The sequence below is a fragment of the Tigriopus californicus genome, chromosome 5 (genome assembly GCF_007210705.1).
Source record: "Tigriopus californicus strain San Diego chromosome 5, Tcal_SD_v2.1, whole genome shotgun sequence".
NCBI classification, from domain to species: domain Eukaryota; kingdom Metazoa; phylum Arthropoda; class Copepoda; order Harpacticoida; family Harpacticidae; genus Tigriopus; species Tigriopus californicus.
The window spans coordinates 2,343,231-2,365,166 of NC_081444.1; the positions used below are offsets into that span (position 1 = coordinate 2,343,231).

The 21,936-nt window shown below is 41.3% G+C and overlaps 1 protein-coding gene across 1 annotated transcript; it reads left to right on the top strand.

Moving 5' to 3' along the window:
• The first annotated feature begins 784 nt into the window (after window positions 1-784).
• LOC131880894 (exocyst complex component 5-like) lies at window positions 785-17,898 on the top strand. Its single transcript, XM_059227615.1, has 2 exons — window positions 785-1,267; window positions 16,597-17,898. The coding sequence occupies exons 1-2, from the start codon at window positions 1,263-1,265 to the stop codon at window positions 17,528-17,530; spliced, it is 939 nt and encodes a 312-aa protein (XP_059083598.1). The 5' UTR covers window positions 785-1,262; the 3' UTR covers window positions 17,531-17,898.
• The last annotated feature ends 4,038 nt before the right edge of the window (window positions 17,899-21,936 follow it).

Here is a 21,936-nt window from a genome sequence, read left to right on the forward strand (position 1 = left end):
CTTCCTCTACGAGTCCTTGTGTGAATAGACATTGACCGATTCCATTAATGCCTACTTAGATCCAGACAAACAACGTTCTATAGGAAACCATTGATCCATTTCAGTTGATCTCTTTCAATCGATGCCGGTTTTTATAGCAATGCCCCTTTCTCTCCTTTCCAGACAAACAGAAGGCCTGCTTTTGGCTAAAACTGAAAATGGATATCCTTGGCGAGGCATTTGGCCGACCTCTTGCGGTGTTTTGGGAGTTAATTAATCGTTGTTCATGTTCAAGTCGCCGGTGATTACACCTTGTCCGATTCTAATTTCGTGGCAATGTACTCGTACCAGACCCCCCCATTTCCCCGTCTCAAGGCTTTGCCTCGTATTGACGTCTTCATAATGAAAGTAGTGGTTGGTTGGTTGGATTACGCGAAAAAAAAACAACCTCGACCAAGAGCCTCAACCAGGTTCATAATCGCACTTCTGTTTTCTGACAGATTCTGGTGAGCATTGCACATGATCTGCATCGTTCCTTTGGCCATATCCTCCCCGTCCTCCTTCATCTCCTTCTCATGGTGCTCTTCCAAACAGACAGACGGAATCATTCACCTCTTAAAAAACGTGGTGGTTGCTCTCGAAGGGTGGTGTAGCGCCCTCACTCACTCACTCACTCGTTCAGTCAGTCACTCACTTCTGGATCTGGTCTTCTTTTGGAATTCTAACGCTTGGAAGTGACGCAAAACCCATCGAGGACGAGTCCGACAACTCAGATGATGGTAAGGTACGGACGACGTGCAGCATACTAGTAGATAGAGGAGTTCACTGACGACGTCAACGCCGCTCCCTTGGAGATGGTCGAAGATTCCGAAAAATCCCAATCCAAAAGGAACAGTTCTCTCTGATCTGTCCAGGAGGATACATGCACTCCCGGTGAGAAAATCCACTGACATCTGTGCCAAACGTCTTGAATTTCAACATATTCCACACAGACTCTTATGTTTTCGGCCTCTGTGGTATTAGATTCGCCGGCAGATTTGGATGACGAACTCTTTCGTTGTAAGTGAGTGAACAACTACAATACTGCATCATTCATATTGTGTGACTTTGGGATATGGATTGAGATCAAGGGAAAATAAGGCCGTCCAACACGCTCGAGGATGATTGGGAGCTCCCAGTATCGCTTCTTGAACAAATGTGAATGAATCTCATCGAGCTATTGTCGGATCCCGAATTCTAGTCAAACGTGGTCTTTTGGTTACACTTTTAAATCGGACTTCACAATGAGGTAAGATTGATCGAGACATAAATGATCATAACGATGATGATGTTGATGGCCTCCCCCATTCAGATGGGAAAAATAGAGTCATTAATTAATGAGAATGACGTATCAAGGATGCGCTTTGACCAGTTTCTCAAGAAAGCAAACAACCCATTTGAAAGGGCACTTGTCATTGAAGATGTGAGCTAATTTCTGTCGATGAATGTATTCAAGATGGCCTTGTCTCTCGTTTGAAGATCCACCTGAGTGCTTCGTCATCGTGACAGAATCTCACTTACTCGTTGAAAATTGTGTAAATCATCGGCTATCAATAACAAGCATTAACCTTGATTTCCATCCAAACAAGGCCGACAATGAATTTCATGCAATCTGTCATGTGGTCTCTACTATACTTTTGATACTTTATGCCCATAACTGACACTTTTCCCCCAGGGTGTTAGAATCAGACGACATGTCATTAGTTTCACACCATTTGCTGCATAAATATTGACGTTTAATTATCCATCAATTTTCCCTGAGGGTAAAATCGTTGATGAAACTTAGGGAGCAAACGGGAAAACCGTTCAGACAGAGGTAGACTGGTAACATATTGGGTAAGAAAGTAGGGTTTTGGCCTGATTGAGCTTAGAATCAAGAGCGCATAAATCATGTTGTGGGATTTCTTTGCTTTAAGCTTCCATATAAGAATTTATATTTTTTTTATTTAAGTTTAGTCCCATCGCTTCAAGTATAAAGGCATTTCAACCATGCTGTATTTTGTGGCTTCAAATTTTACTGTTTTTTTTACTAAGAGAACGCAACCCACCTCATGCCTTTGCAAAGTCAATCAGTATTTGATTGACAAAGACTCAAACATGCCAAGATTGTAATACATCAAAGATACTCGTATCTCTACATTCTTGAATTATTGTACTCCATTAAAGACGAGTATTTGTTTCAATCCATTGAAATGAAAACGAGTTATGCAACAACCGCATCTAAAGTTCCAATTCAGTGAGATTACTCCACAAATGCACTTTACCTATTCAAACGATCTACCTGCTACCTGTGTTTACCTACAACTACACGCTAAACGCAAGGACCCCCGGAATAAACCATTCCATTTGTTTGTTTGTAGGTAGGTACTCACTCAGGTTCATACTGCACAAGTAAAGTATGCAATTCCGGTTTGGACAACACCACAAAGTAGCTGCGTGACCAGGCAATCTCCTGACATTTGGCCCCTTTAAGCAATTTTGGTTGTCTTGATGGCCTGGATGGCACTGTTCCTTCGGGCAACCACGAGGTACGTATATCATTGCGTGGAATTCTTCAAACCCGGCAAAAATGTTTCGCCAAAATAGATTTCGTTTCCTGAGAAAAAAAAGGACCGAGACGGAGCGAAAACGAAAGTTGTCGATTTCGACGTGAAGTGATATGTTACATGACACGACAGCATCATCAACACAAACGAATGCCAAGAGGTGGGTAAATTATCTACAATGTTCACATTTACCAAACACATCCAGACACTCGACCAATCGCCAAGAAACACAGGGGGGGACTTGAACCAATTCCTGAAATAGTTTCAACGCCTTTGACGTTCCGATTAAAAGGTCCTTGGCATTGATTTATGATTGTCTTTGGTCTAAAAATGGTTTCTAATGACGCACCCTGCAGTCCATGGAAAATGCCTTTTTTATCATTGATTTTTTTTTCTCCTCGTCGACCTTGTTTGGTCAAAAAGCGTGTTGTTGATCAATTGGAAAATTACCACCTCGGGTCCAGACACTCGGTCTAAATGGCATTTCAAGTGCGAATTTTCTTGAAGCTCAAGGCAGAAAGAAACAAGACGACGGGTTTTTACGGTTTTGCTACCTTTTTTGGCCTGGTTCGAGCACTTTTTTCCCCGTTTGATCATTTCACGGATATAAATCAATCGAAGCCGCAAGATTGTTCGAGGGACCTTTAGGCTAACCTTTTTCGCACAAAGAGTAACCACAATTACTCTTCATATAGGTACTTTATACTATTGTTTCAAGCAAATCCTTTAACTACGTGTGATAATAACTGAGCCGCTTATTATTGACCTTGGCCATTAAAACATTAAAATATAAATCGATGTTAAAACTTACGCTAAGCCATAAACGAATTAGACATTCAATCGTCCGGCATGAAAAATTCAAAACATTGCAATCACACCATGTAATCAATATTCAGAGCATCGGATGCGAATGACCATGAAAAAGTGGTTTAGCGTACAATGCTGAAGTTAGTTGTACGTAGCACTATTTATTTACTTCTTCGTGTGGAAGAAAATCTCTCTCCCTCTCTGAATGTGAGAGGATTCATCTCATTCAATCAAGACAATTGAAAGCCAGCCGTGCGAATGGGAATTTGCAACTGCGGTCGATTTTGCACATCGATGTTTAACCTCTCTTGATTGAGTACCAAAATACGTTCCCTGTAACTCAACGGGCAAACCAAGTCAAGCTAGCTTTGACAGGGTCAAAAGGTCAATCTTGCGGTTGTTGTTACACTCTATTGTACGGCACAATTCTGGATAACTGCCAAGTCAAGACAGAAACCAAATATGATGGAGGGCATACATTCTTTAAAAACTCCTCACCCAATCCTTGAACTCACTTGTCAACGTGATCATGCCTTCGACCAAATTTACCGGGCAAATGATAACATTGCGATGACACGAAATATCTGGAATTTCGATCATGTTCTTGTCGAATCTCATCACTTCGTGTTCAACCTTCGTCAATCCGGAGATGAGTTCGTTCCATTCCTCTTCAAAGTGGAAAATTGGCCGTATACAATATTTCATTGAGATCTTCTTGGGCGATGAATGGTGTGCTCAACTGCACTGATGCAGTACTACGTATTCCTGATTCCAACCAAATACCAACTGTTTTTGTCTCCTTCCCGAAGAGTGTGTGTATGTACGTACATACGTACATACGTAAGTGCACGCTCGTAATGGGCTAAATGAGCGTGAAAAGACGCTTCAATCCCGACTGAGTAAAAGTAATACAAGTCCTGAATTCGTTGCCATGGCTCCGTCCGCCACCTTCTCTGATGAAGGCATTTCCATTCAAGTCTTGGGATTGCGGTGTGCATTTCAAGCATGTGAAAATAGACAATTGGCCTACACAAGATGACATTGAGGAATACGCGCCACTATCATGCTAGTACTCGTACAACTCCCAACCATCACCACCTTCATTGTTTGTTGCTTGTGCTAGTTACTGTCACTCTTGTATTTAGCAGATGCTTGGTAGATCAACAGACAGATGCGCTAATGCGAGATAGACACACAAGACAGGAGGAGAATTGGCCAACCAACAAAATCGTAAGCACTTCGCTCCAGCTAGCAGCACTGTAGGCCACTGTAGTCTGTACATATTATCTTTGTTTTTCTCAAAGATCTTACCAGATTGTCAGATCTCGAAGATCCGGTCTGGTACGTACTCTAGACAGACACTCCATCACGCAAACTCTAATGGAAGTGTGTTCTCGGGTCCATTATTGTAGACAGTTGAGAAAAGATGAAATTCATAGACGAATATGGTGTAAATCAGAATGAGGTAGACAGTAAGACACGCCGGACGATACATTCGCAAGGAAAAGTCATCGTTCTGAAAGAAGATAAAAAAACAAATTTGACTTTAAGTTGTCTCCCGAGCAGAGCGATACATTCGTTGCTGACAAAGCGTTCAAAATGGGTTCAACGGCGCTGTTTTAATTGGGATCCCGAGATCAAACCCGAGATCAAATAGTAACTTTCTGCCAAGCAATCTGAAGCCATTTACCAAGTCTTGCTTCGTCCAGGAGGGTCTCCATTTTGAGGGAATTTCTTCTCATTAAGAATAAAAGCTTGTTGAACCAAAGATTATTAAATCTCATTTTATAGTGTAAAATAGGTTTGTCTCCATGCATTTTTTCCTCTTGCAGATTATCTCACTTTTCGTCGTAGTACAATCAAAAAACATTTTGTTTTATTCCATTTATGTGACCTCTCTTAGACAGCTTAGTACATCAAAGAGTTATCTTTCTTCCGTTCTTTTTTACTTTTTTAAACTTGGCGCATGCTTGAGAGAACTCTGGTCGAATAGATGTCGTTAAAAACAATCTCCGCGTAAAACTTATTCGACCTAGTTTTATGTGGCCATTTAATTTTCAATAACGACCTTTGAACCCCACGCATATCTTGTTCTTGTCAATTCTCAACCATAAGTTTGATCCACGTAAGACCATTCCTCGTTGTTCGAGCAATATTTATCTCCCCCATTGGACCAGTCCATCAACTGATCTGTTCATTTCAACGAAGAGCTTCAAATTGAGTTTCGAATCTGACATCTGTTTCACAGAGCTCATCCATGGCTTAATCCAAACTCGCAAGGTGGCAAACGATTTCTTGAACATCAGACCATGTTGCTCATAGATGGATGGGCGAGTTTCGGGAACTGGAGAAAACATCCCCCTTTTTGGTCTCGTTGACAAGAATAAATGCCTTTAATTAGCGTGTTTGACGGGGAACTAAGTGTCGGTATCATTTGTCGAGTGTTGGTGAGCCATGATTATCCACACGGCCACGGGGTCATTTGCCCCCATTTGTTTAACAACCCCTTGAAATTTCATTTCGTGCTCTTTCTTGCTTCACCATCACCCCCGTATTCTCAAAGGGGGTCGAAATCCCAAACTCATCGCTTTGGCCACAACCCCCTTTTATTTCATTTTTTACCCTATTATCTCGGAAGACCCTCACGGGATCAGTTGTCATTGTCATGTTTTTGTACTTTCTCTCTTGATGGAGCCTGAGCTTTTTTGCACCCGCTCATTGGATATGTGTAATTGAAATTAAAGTAGAGATTGCGCGGCGGTGTCATTACATCTAAAAAAGAGGGGCTCTTTAATCACAAGAGCAGTTTGTTTTGCATTGGCGACCCGATCAAGGCGGATACGGTTTTTCTCGGTTTTATACCGAATAATAAAAGTGACGACGATCATGTAAAACACAAGGATTAAGGCTTCAAGTAGGCGCTTTTTCTCGTTCAGAACAAGGTCGAGGCCCCCGTGACAAATTTTATGTATGCGATAGCGTAAGCTACTTTTTCAAATGCTTACCGAGTTTATGAAAGACCCTCTCCGGGCTGGTTTTTTTTTATGTTGGCACTTCCAAGGTCACTGACTAGAAGGAATAGCATGAGGTGCAATGGCTTTGAAGCGGATAATTATCTGTTGCTTTAGATACATCCAGAGTTTCTATTTCTAGCCTCTGGTCTTTTCTGTCTTTGTTGTGTTGAATGCTTCAATTTGAGCCGAGAAAGTGTTACCGATGGATGGTCGCGCATCCACTCGCAATTACTCACATGATCTGTCCCGAGAGATGAACGTGAGTGCGAAGCTCGTAATTCAGCTTTTCGTGTCTTGATTGATTGGACGCACCCTATTTAATCCAATCACTCTCTACGCAATTTGCAAAAACCAGCTTTTCTGAAGGAAACGGCGCGTTCGTGGCGGCCAAGCAGCTGGCGCGCGAATTTAAATTTCAACAGAAAGTAGATCGTGGGAGTTTCGGATTTATTGACCTGAGGGCGTTGCTCCCCAACTTTATGATTCAATTAAATGAAATGAAATAAAGCATATGGCACCTTTGCTTTATATGTGGATGTAGAAATGATTTTGCGGTTACGTGATCTATGAATAGTGGTTGATCTAGAATAGCAAAATCTGTCAGCATGAGACAATCTCAAATTCTCAATGATGGCGGGAACTTTGAACTTGCGTAAATACTGATCCAAGAAGAAACGCGGAAGATGAGGCGCAGTCTTCTCTTCCATTAAGGGCAAAAAAGGATGATAAATCAACAATTGAGGACTCATGCGGGAGAAAAACATGTAAGGACCTCTCCTTTTTTGCCAAGGGTCCCTTTGACATTGTATGAAAAGAGGGTTTTTGAGACGGGATTGGACGTTGGATCACTTATCCTGTCTTGAAAAGAACCACCTCAACAATGTGTACTACGGAGGTACAAGTGACGGTGAAGGAGGAAGGAGGTGATGAAATGGTTCTAATTTAGGGACAAAATGGGAAGAAGGGCGGTAGAAAAAAAAGAAGCACGTATGGCACTCATTGATTGGTAGAGGATCGATGAAGGAGCCATAAAATCCTCAACATTCTTTCCTCATCCCACGGATTAGAAGAGTCCAACACCCCAGAGGTACGACGTGTATGAAGCAAACCAAAAAGCTGAACACTTATTAAGATTATTGAATTTCGATCATCGAGAGGAAAGTGAAGAGTGAACAAACAATCAGAGGATCTTTTTTTCTTCAGAAAACGAAGAAAGTTAGTCTTGTGGCCTGAGGTTGGGAATTTCTTTACCACGGCAACACCATCTGATATGCGTAAGATGCAGGTCCACTTGTGAAGATATGATGGATGATCTCTTTCAATAGACGACGAAGCCATACCAAGAGCATTACCAATTGGCCAAAAGTCTAGGGATGCACGAGAATACCGCATTTGGACCCTTGGCATTGGTTTGAAGATGACTCGTGTGGTACCAGCGCCATGGATACATTTTGGCAAGCAGATTTTTGTGTCTATGACAGCAGCTCGAGAAAAGTATTGCCAAAGCGATTTAGAGTCTCGCTCAACCAGTCAGACGCCATTTGTCTCTCAGCAAGTTTAGGGCTTAACAGATCCAAAGCTTTATCCTGGAATTGGCACCAGACGGAATCAATGCTGGTGGTTCGGAAACGAACGCTAATCAGGCCAGATTCGACCTTGCAATCGGGGTTTTCAATGAGCTTCTAGCCTGACCATGAAACCCAGTAGCTGAGGTTATTTTTGGTTAATTGTACGAGAATGTTGCCTTCAATCCAACCATCTTTATTGAGCGGAGTGACCGAGGCAACGCCATATGGAGTCCGACAAATCTAACGTGAAGGTACCGCGTGCATAGACAAACACGGATCTTGGATGTTGCTCTAAGGTTGGGAGAACAATGTTCAGCCATATCAGAGGTTTGGTCGCAAATCAGACTGCAGATCGTGATGCCATCCATTTTTGCAATTTCACCGCCCTCGTGATGTTTACTTAGAATCTCGGCGAAAACAAGAAAGGTATTCAAGAGAGGCCAGTTTGACTTTGAAAACAATAATGTTAAGAACATGTGTCGTCGTTCACTCGGCGTTTCTTTATGACATTTCGGTCTCGTGCAACCGCTCAACAAATTGGTTTCGCATCATAATGAAAGTGCGAGAATATCGATTTATCGAGGTGAGAATACCGCGATAGGCTTGAAAATCCCCTTTCTCCACGAAACAAGATCGTGCTCTGAGACGTTGATCTAATTGACATCTCTCCGCTTTGATTCCGAGTGTCTTGATGCCCTCGAAATAGGGCCTATCTAAGGAGTAGAACTTGCAATCATGCATAAACTCACGTGGTTCCCAGCTACACACCATTTCACGATTTTTTGTAATACTTGCGAACACACAAGTTAAGTACAATAGGATTTCAAATGAAATTTGTAGGAGCTGTTTCAATAGCAGCAAAAACTTGTGTCGGAAAAAACCCTGCTCTCGATCCATATCAAAGTTTTCATTGACTGCCACAGAACGCAAACCATTTATGGTACTTGTGAGGTGTCGGTTCACATTGTGAGAACCCGACGGATCAATTTGAATTCAAAGAGGCGGATGGATCAATTGTTATGGGCGCACAAAGCTCGGAACAGTCAATGTTCTGACAAGAGTATGGAAGGTCTTTTTGTTGCTCTGTTGCTACTAAACCACATTTTTTGGTTCATCTGGAAGTTTGAGTGACAAAGGTGGTGCGACATAAAGACTACTTAAACGAAGAAACACCATTCGGGTAGCTCTAACAATTGCTCACTTTGTAATAAGATCAAGTGACGGGAAAAATGGGCCCTATTAGCAACACAAATAGAATTCCAATCAATACAACAATGACTTACTAGTGTACCTTAGAGCCATTTTAATGTTTGCTCCAACTGAACGACAACGCAGTTATATCCAAAAAAATACATCTGATGATTAATTATTGATGGATTAAAATAAGGCTCAAGACAATCATGGCAAAATCACATTCTTGAGAATATGAATTGATGTTGAATGAAAAGCGTCTTTTTCGAATCATGTCATGGAAAATGCAGTCATATGTGGCTGAGAGTTCTAGGATAGGTTTGCACAATTGAGTGCGGGGTTTCGGCAAAGAACCGTGCATTTGCCGCCCAATATTACCCAAAGTGGTTATTTATGTGCTGTGAAGAATGAGAATCGTATCTTTATGCGAGACAGAGTTCCATTGTATTTTCCATTGGGAGATAATTTGAATTTGAGCCTGATTATTGTGCACTATGGCATAATCACTTGCCATGACTTTGTTGGCCCACTGCGGGGAAGAAACGAAGAAACGGAAACAGACAGAAAGGGGGCTCAATGACTTCACCCTGAAAGACGCCATGGAATATTTCGAACGCAATTACAAGTGTGTGTGAGTGGCTTTTAGGAGTAATTATCCGAAATACAAGCCAATCTATTCGTGACGCTATTGACTCGGCAGGGGTTTCGGTGTCCTTTGGTCAAGGTAACGTTGTTGTTTTTTGCAAACCTTTTTCGTGATCTCGGAACAAAAAAGAGCGAATGTTGCACACCTGGCACGTTACGAACGTTGTTCATTACATCAAAAAGAAACCGGAGCAAAAAACGGTTTCTCGTCATTTCATGAGCAATAAAAGGATAGCAAATTGACTTCTGTCAGAACAATTGAGAATATCTATTAGGCTGGCGGAGGTGAATTCAATTTTGATGAAGAGCGAACAAAGTCCCTTGCATTGTGAAATCTGGTTATTCTTGTTACCAATTGCGCTTTTGAATTGATTTCCCCCTGCTGGGGGCTGAAGATGTCAAGGCTTTTAGTTCTTATACCATTCAATCCATGATTAATGGCCATCCTTCTATGCAAGCTCGCAAATGTAAGAGTAAATTTCAATTTTCTTCCTCTGTCAGCGGCTGGTTACCGAAAATAACATCCTGGGCAGGCGGCATTTTATTCCATGGGAATCAGAAAGTCCAACGTTAATATTAACCGGCGTTCAGAGGCAATTAATGCGCATTTTGACGACAATAATAGGATCCATATCAAGGGTGAGTAAGCTTGGACAGAAATTCATGCAGTCCAAGTATGCCAATTAGTAAAATCTGGAGCTACTTCTAGCCATGTCAATGCATCCATTTCACCATGACTAAAATTTTGCCGTAAACTCTGAAGGCTCGATGAGAAGAAGTTTCGAGGTACGAAGGAAAATTTGAGAGCCGGTAAAACATATTTAACCATTGTTTTGCTACTTGACTACCCTAATGTGGCAAAGTTCATGGATTTGTTCGCCGATAGTTTGAGTCTCAGCTGCCATTATCTTGAGGGTAATTTTGACAATTATTTGCATTCGACAAATCATGTGGCACTTGACAAAACTTTTAACGAAGACACTTGCCTGCCAACCATTTCATAACAAAAGGACTTTTCTCGAGGAGTTGAACTCGATTTTGTCATGACATGACATTGATGGGAAGAGTTTTTTCCATAGCGACAAATCACGAGGCATTCGTTTTTAAGGCTTCATTTTTTGAGATGCTTGAGTTGAGTTGAATAATGTGAGAAGCAACTCTGTTATCAAATAATTGAGATTTGATCGACATTTTGTTGACAAATCAACATTCCGCCAAATAACCAAATAATCAAATGGGATCTAACGTTAAAATTCGAAAAAGACGACGTTGGCCAGAGTATCACTAATCCATCAAGAGAAAACGACTCATAAAGCCTTGCATCATGGCCGGCGGAATGGGTTCCATATTTTTGTTATCCTTTTCGCATTTTTAATCGAACTATTACTTAATAGCTAGATATCTATTAATCGGTGGAAGTCAGAACGAAGGCTTACAATTTGTTTGGGTCAAAGCAAAGCGATGAGATTTCAAAGGTTCCGCATTTAATTAATGACCGATTCCTAACTGTTTTTCCTTTTTAAATTTCCCCCATTGTCCGATGGTTTGTATCACATAGTCAAAGCAACACAGCTTTCAATGTAAATCCTTTTTAGTTTCGAAAATTTTGAATATTCAACACAGAAGTATAGTTAAAAAGCGAGTAAAATAGACAAAAAATCGTAGGAATTTTATTTTCCTCGATTCGATTTTTTGGTCTTGATATTAACGGAAGCATAAAATGTCTTCAAATTGAATTGTTCTTACGTCTGCCAAGCAAGTTCAGTCAGCTTTCTTATTTCATTGGTCCTCCGAGATGTTCCATCATGTTGCCAAACCATATTTTGAGATATTTCGCCAATTGAGTGAAATCCAAGTGGTGGTGTTATTTTTTGCACGCGTGTGAGAAATGGCCATTACCAAAACCAGCAAAAAATCGTCCCTAGACCGATTCTTACCGAACACCATGACAATCGATTTTAGATCTTTTCTCAGCTCAAGTCTCGCGGTTTTTCGCCAAGATATGACCCATTTATCTACAGATTGGCTCATCGGGCATTTTTCAGAATTAAGGGCTAAAAGCAAAAACTTTTGGAAGCAAATCATCTGTTAGCAAACCATCGTTGCTATGATCGACTCGTCTGAAAACTCCTGAGCTTTGACAAGGGCCAAGAATTAGCATAAGTGAAAAATCTTTGAAGAACATTTAGCAAAATCAATTGATTTTTATCCTAAATAAAAAATCAAAGCAATCACACTCGACGGCTGTTATATCAAATAACATCTTACTCCTTTTTGAGGTTTTGAAAGTGCGACCAACCCTTCTTATTGATTCTGTTCTTGAAAGAAGCCCTTTTCTAGGGCATTGGTTTTCTCTCCAAAGAATTTGCTAAATGTCCGAGGGTTGGAAATGGATGTCGTTTCAAGGCGCATTTACTTCTTTATCTTCACCCTTTGTATGTAATCCCCCCTCCTCTCCAATATTAGGTCGGAAAAGTGGAAGAGTTGAGAGATTTTTGGGGGGCTAATGGCTGATGGATGGGAGGACGAGGAAGTCAAAGCATTCAATTATGTGAAAGTGGCAGCACTTCTTCCACCAATCTCCTTTTCGAACTCCTCGACTTCTTTCATGGGAAAAGATTTGTGATCTCTTCATCTGTCAAGTCCTTTTGTAGCTTGGTGGCTTCCAATGTCATTCTCGTTAGAACATGTGCCGGTTTTGACCTTTCAATTACAGATTAGCGAAGTTTTCATGGTTACTTCGGCCAAGATAACCATCATCCTTGTCATCATGATGTCAAGCGCAATTCATCCACTTCCACTTATTTATCTTTTCAATAACAAGACTGGAATGCTAAATGAGAGGCAATTGTCACCTTATGAAATTCAAGTACCTAGGAGGGTGACGAAGATTGATAGTTTCATGGTTCCGATTTGGATCGACTCTTCATCCAAACGATTCCATTGCTTTTTATCTTTCAGAAACAATTAATGATCTAACCTAATATCACTAACAACTAGTGATGGACCGAAAACACTTATTCCTGAACAAAACGAAAACGTGCAAACAATCTTGTTTTCTGGCTATTGTTGTTGTTAGACACGAGATTTGACGTTTCTCTACTCTTACAAGTTTGTTTATCATTTCTCGGTCAAAGAAAGAATGTTCAATCAAAAGCTATGTACGCTAGTGCGTTGTAAACATTTGTTTTGTGTCTTGCAATCGACCATGGTGAGCGCAAGCAGAAAGTATTCCCGAGATTTATCGACCATTTTTATACATTTGAGACTTGTTAGCTCTTTCCTTCTCTGTGAATGAACCCAGAGAATTTTATACTTTCTTTTTAGTTGGTCCAAGCCATAGAAAACAGGAATGCAATGCAGGGATTTTTAATTTCTTATTGATTATGACCTGTCTAATATGATCGGATCAAGATTTATTGTTGTCGTTAAGTGCACTCTCGGAAAAAATGCATTTTGATTGGAAGTAGCACAACGTATCTTTGGCCTTTCATTGAGATAACCATATTGTTCGAAATGCTACTCAGTCAGATTTTGGCATCGTTATTGGACTCAAGTGGGCTTAATTATATCGTCTGATATTTTGCCCAGCAATGGAGAAAATTGTACGGCAACTCGAAGGTCTTCTACGGTTTATCAAGCAATCGATCATTGGTACACAATCGAAACCTTGAATGGCAAATGTTGACACTCAGACCGCCATAGTAGTTCAAAGTCAGATGCAATCGACACTGGTCTTTAACTTTGTGAAGAAGGGCTTCAAATCTAAAAGTACATACAAGCATGCCTTTTCTTGAGAGAGCCGTCCATCATTTTGTTTGAACGTCGTAATGTGAACGAGCCTGGATCCCATCAGTCAGAAACTAAGTTAAGGCCTGTTTGTTGTGAGCTTTGAGTTATTGACAAGTGCGCTTTCATTCCCATCTTGTTGCTCTAACGATCTCGTTGTAAGAGCACAGTTCAATCTCTGGCATGACACATGGCTCTCGTTAGCTTCAGGCCCAAATTGTTACGGCGAGGCTCAACGAGAATGCCTGGGTTAATGGTATTAAAAGCACTAGGGCTCGAACTAAGCGTCTGACACCCTCTAAGAAGAGGAGGCCTGTGAGTTCATGGTGGGCCGTGTGGAATTTCTCACCCAATACCATTTATGCACATCTACGAGTTTGCAGCATCATCCCTTGATCCTGATCGTCATCACTGCTCCCATTGCGATCACGTTGATCAACAGGTTCGCCAATGCTGGACGAGGCTGGCCACGCGAATGAAATGTTAAGGCTGCATTGCATTCATGAGTGAACATGGATCGAAATGCAAATTAAAGGTGATCTAGGAGTGCAAACTGTAATCATCATCAGGCAAACGCTTGAATGATTTCATATTGTCTTGTTCTGGACTGGATTTTGAGATGAATTTATTCAAGCATCATCAATGATGTAGATTTGGTTTGACTAGTTCACCAAATGTCGTCGGAAGTTTCTCAGAGGCTCTTCATAAACAATTCATTGGAATGCTTTTGTAGAATAACTGCATTACTTTTCCGTGGCTATAAACGAAATGGAATTTCTAGCTCCAATGCAACCCGTGCTCAGTTTGATGAAGAAAAGCGAACCATGGCTCTAATGATTCTTCATCAAACGAGCATGCAAATGACTTGAAATCCACATTTAAAGGATCATCTTCTTTGTTCGCTGCAACTATTATACCAACCCTCTGGTATCATACCCTAAGACAATTGGTTAAGAAAGAAAAACCTCCGTTCTATATCGGTATCTTTAAAATGTGCACAAGTCCAGCGTGTCCTAACCTAGGGTTGATCGTGACCCGAATTTTCAGTTCATGACGAAGTACAAGTACAATACTTGTACCCAAGCATGTCAGGGTGAACAATGAAAAGTGAAAGGAAAAAAAATTCAGACGTAATGGATCACGCATTTACCAACATTCACTCGGAATCTTCCTTCCCTCATTCCGTTGGTTGGCGTGGTAGCGGGTGGTGCACTCGATTCAAGTCAATAATTGCCGCTTGAAAAAGGGCATTCCATTCATAACGGACTGCGACACTCACTTACCCATTTTACGTCGGGAATGAGTCTCGAGATTGAATCGAGGCCTACTTTGATCTGTCATTCACTCTTAAGCCTGGCTCAATCTAACGAGCAGCCCAAACGTCGCGGTTCTTGGGGCGGAGATTCCGCCTTTGAACTCTTCTAATCCAGATTGGAACTAATTCCTCAGACGTGCAATCAGCTTCGCAATTGAATCCCCGAAGCATTGAGTTTGTTAGTTGTAGTGATTTCTTTTTTCTTTTTTTGTAAATATTCTACTTTTCAGAGACACTGAATTGTCTGGGGACTGAAAAGAGAAACAAACCAATTGAGACAACGCTCATTGAACTAAAGAAGCCGATGCCTTTTTCTTGATTTTGTGATGAAATAGTGAACCAACCCGAGGTTGTCTCAAGGAACATCTTATTTTTCATCTTTCCGATGCCTCAAAAATGCTAAACGATTTTCAAGAAAGTGCAACCGTGTGTCAAGATCCGAAAATGGTGATCATGTTAGGAGTTATTCGTGCCAAGTCCCAAAATTGAGTTCTACCGCTTATGAAATGTCCAAAGAAGAGTGAAATGCACTCTCTCACTCAGGTATGGTCAAGGTTAAACAGGTCCAAAAACTCAATTTCCCCGACTTTCATCCAATTTGCAGGCCTCGTGTCGTTGAAAAATTGGCACAGAAACCATTTTACTATCTCTTTCCTCCCGCTTAATTTGCTCAAAAATCGTGCACACATGAATGTTCAATTCGAGCCGAACACTTTTATGAGTTTTTTGAAACCGTCAAAAGGCCTCCCAAGGCTGCTCGAATCGACCTGGAGTCCCTCAACGTAGAGATTGTAAAAGTGTTCAAGTTGTCAAGATTCCATTTGACGTTGCTCAAATACACAAAATTCTCTCCCATCCCTCTTGACTATTTAAGAGGAAAAGCAATCCAAGACTGAAGGTTCTTGAAATAAAGTCATCATGACAAGCACAAGGAGCGTGCTAACTGAAAATGAAGCCATTTCATGTTCACAGAGAACACAAGTTCTGGCTAATCACCTTGAAATAGCCAGATAGATCGAGTCAAGCAAGCAAGCACTTGGTTGCACTATTGGTACATGTACACCATATTAGTAATAACCCCTCGCGCATCCACCCTTCTGTTCAAGAAGCGATGCACATTCCGCATAGAGCACGGAAAACCGCAGTGGCATCACTAAAACTGGTGAAAGTCGAAACATTCCTTTGGCATGAACCTCATGATAACCATCATCACCGTCAGACATGTTGTCGAGGAACTCGTCATTCATTTGTAGGGCACTATGAAAGGGAAAAGGTGGTGGTGGTTGAATCAACGTACATACTAGAGCAGATCTCAATTTGAAACTCATTTCAACCTCAAGCAAGACTCGTGCAGGAAAGGGAACTTTGTCGCGGGTATGCAATGAACTCGAGGTTCCTGTCATGATTCATGATTGCTGATAATTGAGACATTGTGGAGAGGGTAGTAGAATGCAGATCCTCTAAAAGACTCTTAATTGGGTCAATTTCACAGGAGAGTGATTCATGGAACTCTCCTTCCAAGTCAAGTCAATCAACAATTCAGCAACAACACTCGAGTTCGGCGAAAGGCTTCGATTAAGTCTGTGGACAGACAGATCGAAAGAGGTTACTGCAGTCAGTTCGTCTGTCATGGACACATTAAAACGATTTCCTTGCACGATTCCAGCCTCAGTCTCACTGAACTCTTTCTGCTTCGTTTCTAGGTCGCTCAAAATTCTGGTCACTCTACTCTTCACACTCTGGGTCTTGGTCCCCCCTGGTCACCCTGCTCCTCAAAGGAGTCAGCACAGTCTCAATCGGCACAAACGATCTCGCTCAGGGAGACGAAATGACAAAATGTTCTCCTTGTTCAATACGCAGTCCGAGACTCGTTCCAGTCCCATTTTCCAAATGGCTCAGACGAATAAGAGCAAGAAGAAGAAATTCCTCCAAGCTCAGCGACGAAACTCACCCATAACTTATATCAAACTTCCTGCCACTCCCTACACCTTCGAAGAGGGCCAAGGGTTCGTGTCTAAACCCGCGTCTAATCCTTTCATGAACATTTTCAGTGGAATGATTCAAAGCGCAAAGGCTTCGGAGACAATTCAGAGCCGAGTAAAGGCCCGACCAAGCCCAATCTTTAGCATAAATCCTGCTCAGCCAGCAAAAAAAAACGTTCCGGAGGAAATCGAACAGGATCGAACCTCTCTGACTAGCCCCAGGCAGAATTCAAATTCTGGCCAAACCAGCACTAAAGGCTCATCTTTATTGAATTTGGGGTTTTTGAAGTCGATCGCCAAGGTGTATCGGCCCCCAGTGAAATACCTTTCCAATGGAAGACCGTATAATGTTTACCAGTGGCCTTACGCAGCTTTAATGACTTCAACAACTACCACAACCACGACCACAACCACTACAACAACAACCACCACCACCCAAGCCACAATATCTGTCACGGAAAACGACAGAGGCAAGAGCGACAATACCATTGACAAGACTCAGAATAGTCCTATTATTTGGTTGGGCAAGTTCCTTTTCAACGGGATGCCCAACTCCGTGACCCGTTTCCAGTCACCCTTTTCGCCCTTGTATTGGTACGATTCAATCAAAGATATCAAATATCCATCTTCAAAATTGTTCAACAAGCTCTTTTGAGTTGGACGAGCTCGTGGCTTTCAAATATGCCGCCCACGAGAAACGAAAGCAAGAAAAAACTACTAGTGCCAATAACAACATGAATTCATGGAACCAGTCATCAATATTTTACAAGAATAGAGTAGAACATTTCTACACCTGTAAATTGTTATTGTTTCAGTGCGTCCGAGGGACTTTCCCTCAGTTTTAGATGGATGTTTTGGAGCAATGGGATGGAACCTTGATGAAGAGGTGTTGAATATTTTATAAATCTGTACAGATCTATGGCATTCTATTTCAGCATTTGGAATTCCAAATTATTATCAACATTGATTGTTTCCAATTCCACATTTTGTCCACCTTATTCTGAATAAACTGTCATTAAACAATTTGTCACAATTGTTCATAAACCCTTCCTATTTGTACGGCTGAAAACACTGCCACTAATAGTACTTAAATATACACGTCATATGCAGGTCCTACCCAAAGGGCAAAAGTGCCGTTTCAGGGGCGTTTATTGCCTACGTCTAACGGCAAAAGTAGGATATGAAATAAAGTGCTCGATATACAGTGTGTCCTGAAATGAAATTCCTCCTCTTTTAGTTGCTGTCTAAAACAGTTAAGGTAGGTCACATGCATTGGGCTACAATGTCGTAACGTGGTGACAGAAAGATTCAAACGATTTATGATGCTATAGGTCACGTTTTGATCTATGTTTTTATAAGTTTCAACCGAAATATGTCTCCAGCTTTTTTAGCGGGTATGTTTGGCACATCTTGATTGATTTCAAGCTTCCAAGTACCTCACTCTTTGTAGAGAAATGCTCATAGATTTTCGATTGGACACAAGTCTGGAGAGGTGCTAGGCCTTATCGCTTTCTTATCCAAAAGAAAAAAAGTTCCAAATTTGCTTTCCCCCAAGGCCAATCGCAGTGGCAAAAAGATGTAAAGTCATTTTGCCTGCCAAGACAAAACATCACACAAGCTACAAAACTGAAAGCCCGGAAAACGAAGTGCTTGCTTGGCAAGACATTCACTGAGACTGCTCGTGGTAAAGAAAACATTCAGTGTCTCTAGTTCCAACAAGTTGTGTGTTTTGGGGTTGGGTTTGCTTATTTCTAAAACTAAGCTCCCAATTCGACGTGCCATTGGATTGATGTATGAACACTGACTATGTGGCACATATATTTTAAACTTTAAGATAAGTACGAGGCCATGTCGACTTGGACCAACCCATAAAGATATCGTTAGGATGTTTAAGGTAGAGAGAGACCCAAAGGACCATGTACCATCTTGAATCATTTTACCAAATTCTAAAGGTTCCTTGCTTTGTTGATATTAAATACGGAAATATTGTTAATGCTAGTAAGGCAATAATGCGTGGTGTAGTGGTTATTACAAGTTCCTAGTATGAGAAAGATTCCCAGTTCCTTACTTAACTCCAACCTTTCTTAGTGCGGCTTTACAATGATGAAAAAACAGGATTGAATCCGGTTTGAGGATTGAAGTGGGACCAGTGCTGGGACGAGTCCAGCAAAGCAAAGGACTCGAGTCTTTCACTGTACTCAAGTAAAAAAAAGACTCATAATAAGAAATTCAAACCAAAGAATGAGATTTTTTTCACAAATCCGGAGTTGAGTTTTTAGAAAGGACTCGGACTCGAGTCTGGACTCGCCCCAGCACTAGCCCGACTTGACTCGACTCAAACCTGGTTTTCCATCCTAGTGTAAAGCCGCCCTTATGTAGAGAAGCTTTTAGATGTAATCACACCACACACGGAGAAACTAACTGGTGCGGTCACGACACTGCCAATCGAAACTATACACGGAAGATGTGATGGCCGGCTTCGTTGACGGGCGAGGCTAATCCCTCCGACCGTAGCACCCACAAATGAAATGATTATAATTATCATTTTTATCGACGAGATACGAGACGGACTCTCGAATAGTCCTTTTCATTGAGCAGAGGAAGCGCCCTCTGCTTCGTCTAGATGCGGACAAACTAACGTAAAAACAGATTCAAAGTATGTATTTTTCAACCGAAAATGTAGAAACAGGCTCAAAAAGTGGTGTTTAAAACGTGCAAAATGCGTTTAAGGATGCCTGAAGGGTAACTTAAGTCATATATTCCGCGTATAACCCCGGATTATCATTTTGGTGTGTTTGGTTTGGATCTTAGATGCATATGAACACAGTGCTTTGGAATTCAACAGCTATGGTGTACTGAACTCACTCTTCTAAACACAGGTCAATAAAGAATACGCTCTAAGATGCCCGACTTTATCAAGAGATTAAAGTCACACCTAGAGTGTGCTTAAATTGACCAAAACATGTACCATGTAAGATTCCAGTAGAGTGCTCCAAATTATATATGTACAAATTCGGGTAGGCTTTTTAGGGAAAAGTGCTCAAAAGCAAAAATGTTAATGAAGTACATTGACATTGTTTTCTCTCAAAAATTTTGCAATGGTTTTGGCACAGAATTAAAAAATGTGTGATTGCTGTGCGCCATTTTGGGTGATTTTTTTCATAGTCGGGAAAAATACGAGAAAAAAGGTAGTGAAAATACGAAATAAGTTGTTGTTCAGACCACTTTGCTGGGTTTTTTGTTAGATTACTATGGTATCCAATCATGTTACTTTTTTTCTGACTCCCTTACCGCTACCCGGAATTGAATCCCAACCAGTGCAAGATAAAAGTTGCGCAGAGGATGTCAATAGTGGCGTTGTCCAAGGAAGTGTTCTTGGCCCTTTACTCTTTGTGGCTTTCGTGGCGGACCTACCAAAATTCATCAACAAATCAACGTTCAGCGCATCATTTACAGACGACGTAAAGATAGGACGATCTTTTGAGGCAAACGGAGAACATGGTTTTCTTCAACAAGACATTCACGCTCTCCGTCTATGGATAGAAACGAATGGAATGCCATTTAACAGGAGCAAATGCAAGGGGCTATATTTTGGATCAAGCAACAAGGGACTTCAGTATTTCATTAGAGGAACACAGGTGGAGTCCGTCAAACATTATTGTGACCTCGGCATCCTCTTGAGTGACAAACTTACGTAAACCCTCCCTGCACATTGGAACCATAGCGAGAAAGGCATACGCCGTCCTGGGACAAGTCAAGGGATCGTTCTCGTTTCGGACGAAGAAAGCCCTTCTGGGAACATACAAAACATACGTCCGCCTCCACCTTGAGTTTGTTGCTCAGTCATGGAATCCCTGGTTCAAGAAGGACATCGAACTGATTGAAAGAGTGCAGAGGAGGGCAATGAGAATGATGCGTGGGAATGAAGGATCCTACCATCAGAAGCTCGAGCACTTTGGACTGACCACCCTCGAGCATAGGCGAGAAAAGGGCGACGCCACTCTGGCCTTCAAGATTCTGAGAGGTCTCGATGCGGTAGACTCCCGCCAAATATATCAGCGTGTCAATCACGAGGTAGAAACAAGGAGTCAATCCCTATGAAACCTGGTCGCGCCCAAAGTACTTGAAATAACCTACCCGTAACTGCCCGCCAATCTCAATCAGTCAAAAAATTCAAGATTTGGTATGACTGGCATATGACATCCAAATAATTTCATTCTTTCCCTCACTCATGGAACGTTCCATGCCTCACTCAACACCAATACCGCTACCACCCGCATGTACCATATTAGTGCTCCTCGTTTACCCTTTCTATTTCTTTCATATAACCTTTGATGGTTTCTCAAGATTAAATACATTTTATATCACTTTATATCAAAATAGTTAAGATATATACTTAAGGTTAATTTTATGAAATAATTGATACGCCAACACATTAGGTTTGGCAGATCTGGTGGAGTTCAAATACAGGGTTAATGCAAGGAGTAAAGAAAAAGCGGGTTGATCTGGCATTTTAGCCAAAATCTTTATCAAGTCTGACCTTAAAGATGTTACCGGATAAACGCCCTCAAACTCTTCCAGAGTGTATGCGGGGAGCAAATTGAACAAAAAGAGAGGCCAGAGAAAGAACAAAGGCTGAATTCATTGTTCTAGTTCTAACTAGTCTGGATTCTCGAGGACTTGAAGGTTCTCAAAAGGTTTATTAAGCCTCTGCTGTCAATACAACTCGCGTTAAAACGTACCTTTCTTACCCTATTAGGATAGCGCATAGTCCCAACCATTCTAGCCTCTCCCAATACAAAAGCTCTATCATTCCATCAATGTTATTGGTAAAACATCCCTACTTGTACGACCTTCTGCAAACCCGAGCTTCTCCATTTCATATCCAAATAATTAGAAACATAATTTCATGCAATTTTTTACATTAGGCCACTTTTATAATTTATACGGATGTTATGGTGTAAAATTCATTTTCTTCTAGAGCCTTGTACAACTGCTTAGGGCCCTTTTGTTCTTTCTTTTCATTCATTTTTTTGGTTTGGTTTGGTTTTTCACGGGCTT